The following is a 6626-nucleotide window of genomic DNA, read 5'->3' on the forward strand; positions in this document are numbered from 1 at the left end:
AAACACGGGTGTTACATTTTATTTATCAAACACGGGTTTTTTTATTGAAGTATGGAAAAAATAGAAAACCCTAATTCTCTCTCTCTAGCAGGCGATTTTTCTTCTTCCATGGATTCTTGATTCTTTCGAGCTGTGGGTGTATAACAGTCTGTAATCAAGATTTGATTTATCAAACTCTTGTAACGAACTCGTTAGCACTTTCTGTTTCGATTTTTTCTGGGGTTCATTCGTTTCTTCTTCGCCGACCTTAATCTTAAAGTCTGATCTGATTAGATAGAGTATTGGGTCTTTCGGTCATACTGGTAAGGCAGTAACCTTGATTGATCGGGTGCTCTATTTGATTTCGTGAGGATTTTAGGGTTAGGGTTTTGCTAGATTTAGGGTTTTTAGTTTTTCGCTAGTTGGAAGCTGTTCCTTTGCATGGTTGTTTAGTGTACGTGATTATGGAGAGAGTCGAACAAGATGATGGGGATGGATACCTGAATTCAAGTAATGAGGTTGGAGGAAACAATTCTGCTGCGAGGGATGAGGAGTCTCAAACAACACCGGGTACGGCTCCTGTACGTGGCATTGGATTACGAGTTACAAATATTGAAGGGAACCCTTTACTACCAAGGAGAGGTATGTATTCGACAAACAATCAATCAGTTCTTGATGGGTTAGCGGCCATATCTACACCTGTAAGTCTGGGCTTTATAGGTGATATGTCTAAACCGGGTGGGAATGCCCCCTTGAAAGTTCCCACCTTTGCTGATTTTCGTAAGCCACATGCAAACCCTAGTATGGGTTCTGGAGTGCAAGATAAGGGTGAAGTGAATATGCAGAATGTGGCAGACAAGGAGACAGAACCGACGATTACTTTTGCTAAGGTGGTGCAAGCTCAAAAACAGGAAGTTAAGATAAATTTTCGGCAGTTGGAAGCGACGGATACCATGGATGGGATAGATGTTGTCATACCCGTATCTTCTGTTAAAGAAGTGAATGATAGGTTTGCGAATACGTTGTACGGATACTTCTTGGGAAAGAGGTTAGCTTATCCTGTGGTTGATTATTTTGTGAAACATAATTGGGCAAAATATGGGTTATCTAGAATGATGATGAACACTAAGGGGTTTTTCTTCTTCAAGTTTAACACGAAGCAAGGGATGGAACAGTTACTGGAGGATGGTCCTTGGATGATTAGGAATGTCCCTATTATTCTGAAACAATGGTCATCATCGGCTAATGTGATGAAGGAGGAAATTACCGAGATTCCTGTGTGGGTTAAAATGCATGAAGTGCCGTTACCTGCATTTACTGAAGACGGGTTGAGTCTTCTAGCTTCGAAGATAGGAGTGCCTAAGATGGTAGATTCCTACACGGCTTCTATGTGTTCCGAATCGTGGGGTAGGAGTAGCTTTGCGCGAGCGCTGGTAGAAGTTCATGCAGGAAAAGAATTGAAACATAGTGTTAAGGTTGCTATACCGTCTATGGAAGGAACAGGATACTCAACGGCTGAGGTGAAAATTGAATATGACTGGGAACCGCAAAGATGCTCTACCTGTTGTGTATTTGGACATGATGACAATACGTGTCCAAAGAAACCGAAACAAGCGGAAAATAATGATCTAAATAAGAGAAAAGACAACTTTCAGGAAGTACAAGCTAAAAATAAGAAAGGAGGTCAGCAAGGTGTTATCTTAAAAACGCAGAAGCAAAAAATGATATACCGGCCGGTGGTTAAGAAGAAGGGTGATGAGGCTACTACTTCGTCGTCGCGGGTTCATGTCTCAAATCCGTTTAATGTTCTTCAGGATGATGAAGGGCTGCCGCATTCGGATGGTTTGAATGACAAGTCTAGAGGCCAACCGAAACCAAAAGCTAAAGGAGGTCGGGACGGATGTGAGGAGGTTATTGATGATGGGGTAGAGGTGGATGAGCTGTTAGGTGAAATCCCAAACTACTTAGATAAAAAATTGGAAAGGAAAGGAGCTGAGGGTGCAAGCACACCCGGAGAAAAAGGGTTTTAATGGGTAGTTTAGCCGCATGGAATATAAGGGGTTTGAACCGACCCCTGAAACAAAAAGAGGTTCGGCAGGTCATGAAGGATAATCATTTGCAGGTTTTTGCTATTATGGAGACTCATGTGGATGCTTCTAATGTATCGAGTGTTTGTAAAAAAGTGTGTCGGTCTTGGAGTTGGGCGACTAACTCGGGATGTTGTCAAAAAGGAACGCGTATTATGGTGGGGTGGGATGCCGATGTTGTGGATGTTATGGTGTTAACCCAATCTGATCAGGTAATGCACACTCAGATTATTTTCAAAATGGATCGGAAAACAGTTTTTTGCTCGTTTGTTTATGCTGATAACCATTATAAGAACCGTAGAAAACCATGGGTTATAATGGGAGATTTTAACTCATCGTTATATTTAGAAGACTCGTTAACAAGTTCATCTACGAGTAGTGTTGGGATGAGGGAGTTTAAGGAGTGCGTGAATAACATTGAGGTATTTGATATTAATAGCTCAGGTTTGCATTACACGTGGTCGAACAAACAGAAACAAGGTGCGGTGTTTAAAAAGATAGATAGAGTTATGGGCAACACTCTGTTTATTGACGTTTTCCCAGCGGCAGCGGCGTGTTACCACCCATACAGAATTTCCGATCACTCACCATGTATTCTTACTCTGCCAAGTGTTACGAGGGAGAAGCCGAAACCTTTTAAATTCGTGAACTTGTTGTCGGAGAAAAAGGGTTTTATAGAAGAGGTCAAACGCACTTGGGATGTAGATGTGCAAGGGTTCCCTATGTACCAAGTAGTTCAGAAGCTCAAAGCCCTTAAGAGACCGTTACGTAAGCTTTTTCAACAACAAGGTAACTTGCATGAAAAGGTAAAAGAGGCACGGAACAATCTGGATGTCTGTCAAAGGGCAATGGATGAAGCTCCAATGAACTTAGAGCTGAAAACACAGCATGCTGACTTTATCAAAAGGTATTTAGATGCGACTAGAGATGAAGCAATGTTTTTACAACAAAAATCAAAAGTTGATTGGCTCGCATTGGGGGGATTCGAATACGAAATTTTTTCATAATGTGGTAAAAGCTAAAAATCACCGGAGTAGAATTTTTCCGATTCGGGATGCGAATGGTAATTTGTTTGAAGGGGGTGCGGTTTCGCCGGTTATGGTTGATCATTATACTCGGTTTTTTGGGAGTTCAGGCGCTATAAGCATTGATCCGTCTCCAGATTTATTTTCTAATGTGTTGTCGGTTGATAAAGCTTGTGGGATGGTTCGAGATGTTACGGATGAAGAGATTAAAGGAGCGATGTTTTCCATAGCAGGTAACAAGGCTCCCGGTCCAGATGGGTTCACCTCGGTTTTCTTTAAGAGGAGTTGGGATATTGTTGGAGATGATGTCTGCCGAGCCGTCAAAGATTTTTTCAGGAATGGTAAATTATTACAACAGCTAAATCATACAATAATTTCTCTGATTCCTAAAGTTACTACACCGATGTCTATTACGGACTATCGGCCGATCTCATGTTGAAATACTTTGTGTAAATGCATTAGTAAGATAATTTCTAATCGCATTAAGGAAGGGTTAGGGGATATTGTGAGCATTAATCAGTCTGCTTTTGTCCCGGGGAGAAAAATTTCTGATAATATTCTTTTAACTCAAGAATTGATGCACAATTATCATCGAAATGTTGGTCCTCCGCGGTGTGCATTTAAAGTTGATATTCAGAAAGCATATGACACGGTGGATTGGAATTTTCTACAGAAGATATTGGTGGGGTTCGGTTTCCATGAAAAAATGGTAAAGTGGGAGATGGCTTGCGTTGCTTCTACTTCTTTTTCGGTAGCCATTAACGGGAATTTATATGGTTTCTTTAAAGGGAGAAGGGGTTTGTGACAGGGGGATCCTATGTCCCCTTATTTGTTTACAATTGTGATGGAAGTCCTTACGTTGATTCTTCATAAACAGGCCGCGGTATCGAATGATTTCAGGTTTCACTGTAAGTGTGAGAAGCAGAAAATTATCAACTTATGCTTTGCGGATGATTTGTTTTTGTTTGCAAGGGGAGAGAGTAGGTCCGCTAAAATCATAATGGATGCGCTAAATTTGTTTAAGAATATGTCTGGTCTGGTTCCGAGCATGGCCAAGAGTACTGTATTTTTTGGTAATGTAACGGACCAGGTCAAGCATCGAATATTAGCTATTATGTCGTTTGAGGAGGGAAGCTTGCCGGTTCGATATCTTGGAGTGCCTCTTATTTCTACTCGGCTCCAATATAAAGATTGTAAACAGCTTGTTGAACGGATGGATTCTAGAATCTCAGATTGGAAAACTAAATGCTTATCATTTGCAGGAAGACTTCAATTGATTCGTTCGGTCCTTTCTTCGTTACACATTTATTGGGCCTCGGTATTCATTTTACCGAAACGGGTTATAAAAGATTTAGAAGATAGAATGAAGCGGTTTCTGTGGGCTCAAGGTGGTAATATAAAAGGAAAGGCCAAGGTGAAATGGAAGTCGGTTTGTATGCCTAGAAATGAAGGAGGGTTGGGGATACGTCGAGTGGGAGACATGAATAATGCGTTGATGTCTGTTCATGTTTGGAGTGTGCTTACCCATCGTGAATCGCTATGGGTAAAATGGGTTCACTCATATCGTCTCCAGAATAGATCGTTTTGGGAAATTCCAATAAAGGGCAATATAACTTGGAGTTGGCGGAAGATGCTAAACTTGCGACCAATGTTACGAAATCATATCTGGACCGAAATAGGTGATGGATCTAACATGTTGGTTTGGTTCGATAAATGGGATGTAATTTGCCCAATCGGTAATATGGTGACTCCTAGAATGATTGCTAATGCGGGTTTTAACATGACGACAAAACTAGCGGAGGTTTTTTCACATGGCGAATGGCGATGGCCTACTCAATGGGTTGTGCGGTTTCCTGTCTTATCTACCTTGCGGCACCCCGTCTTAATGCAAACCATCAGATAAGCTTGTTTGGCGGAGTAGAGAGGGTATTACAGTGGATTTTAGTTCGGCGTCGGTTTGGGATGACGTCCGAACAATGCAGAACGAGGTGCCTTGGGTGGGGGTGGTCTGGTTTTCACAAGCAATCCCGAGACATTCTTTCGTTATGTGGCTCATAGTGAATAGAAAGCTGAAGACTCAAGACGTTATGCAAGCATGGAGTGCTTCAGGAAATGCTAATTTTAATCTTATGTGTTGTTCTTTATGTACATCAGGTCCGGACTCTCATGAGCATTTGTTTTTTGAATGTGGATATGCATCGGAGATCTGGAATGAAGTGAAGGTTAAAGCTGATATGGGTGAAATCTCAAACCAGTGGCAGGCTATTTTTGATTACTTGGTGGGTATTGCAAACTCCAAGAAGGCTTCTCATGTGATCGCTAAACTTTTGGTGAGTGCGGCGGCATATTTTGTTTGGGATGAAAGAAATCGAAGACTATTTACGACCAAACGAAGAAGTAAGGCGCAGTTGGTGGACGTGATTTTCTCAACGGTTCGGCTAAAGCTCCAAACAATGAGATTCAGGCGCTCGGTGCAAACGGAACGGGTGTTACGAGATTGGTCGCTCCCACGGGGGTTAATATTAGCAGATGATGATAATGGCTAGGTCTTAGTTTTGATTTGTCGTTTGTTTGGTTTGACTGGTGTTTTTTTTTGTTGGCGTCATGTTTGCTGTCGCGTGTTAACTCTCGGTTGGCATGTCTCCCGAGAGAACTGAGAAGTACTTTTGCTTCTCACTTGTTTTGATTGTTTGGTTGATATAAAAATTTACCGGGGTAACCCTTTACCCAAAAAAAAAACAAGAAATACAAAGTTCATAACATATTTAAACTAGCCTATCTTCATTTTTAGGCTCTAAGGCACAGGTCCGCCCTAGTATCGTGATCAACATCTTATGGAACAGCTCCTGAAAACACATGTGAAAGTAGGTACGTCAGCATAAAAATGCCTGTGAGATACATAGGTTTTATGAAAATGGGATTCATGACTTGAGTTTAAAGAAATGTTTTAATAACAGTCAGTCATGAACCTTGTAAATTGTCTTGCTTTGTAAACCATTTGAAAAACGATAACATAAGATGATGTGTATAGATAAGTGTAAGGTTACACGAGTAACCAAGTAAAGTGAGTTGAATAAGATAAGTTGTTTGTGAAAATAATGTCTTGTGAAGAATATGTTATTTGTGTAAAATGTAATGTGTCTAAACTGAAATGACTTAGATAACGCCACGATATGTAATATTATACAAACATTTATATATAGGAAGTACCAGTGGCGTATCCACCATGTTTGTATCATATTACATACGCCACGTTACTCAAATCATTTACCCAAACCAACCACCATGTAAATTGTTCATGTATAAACCAAATGTCAAGTGTTATTGTGTAAATCATGTCGAAATGTCTATGTTCAATGTAAACCACCAAATGTGTATGTCAATGTCAACGTGTTTATTGTTCAATAAAAATCATGTAATGTGTATCCCAAAATGTATCATGTACGGTAAGCGAAATGTATCAACTTAAACCATATGTAAATGCACAAAACAAGTCGTTGAAGTAAAACGTGGTTTAAATCAATGATATGTTCTG

The 6626-nt window shown here is 40.5% G+C and overlaps 2 protein-coding genes across 2 annotated transcripts; both read left to right on the forward strand.

The window, feature by feature from the left end:
- The first annotated feature begins 2008 nt into the window (after positions 1-2008).
- Positions 2009-3896, forward strand: LOC110931834. The gene is made up of 3 exons (XM_022175207.1): positions 2009-2973; positions 3104-3432; positions 3583-3896. Exons 1-3 carry the CDS (start codon positions 2009-2011, stop codon positions 3894-3896), a joined length of 1608 nt encoding a protein of 535 aa, XP_022030899.1.
- A 1171-nt stretch (positions 3897-5067) lies between these two features.
- LOC110931835 lies at positions 5068-5637 on the forward strand. Its single transcript, XM_022175208.1, has one exon. It carries the CDS (start codon positions 5068-5070, stop codon positions 5635-5637), a length of 570 nt encoding a protein of 189 aa, XP_022030900.1.
- The last annotated feature ends 989 nt before the right edge of the window (positions 5638-6626 follow it).

This window comes from Helianthus annuus, chromosome 3 (assembly GCF_002127325.2).
Source record: "Helianthus annuus cultivar XRQ/B chromosome 3, HanXRQr2.0-SUNRISE, whole genome shotgun sequence".
Taxonomy (NCBI): Eukaryota; Viridiplantae; Streptophyta; class Magnoliopsida; order Asterales; family Asteraceae; genus Helianthus; species Helianthus annuus.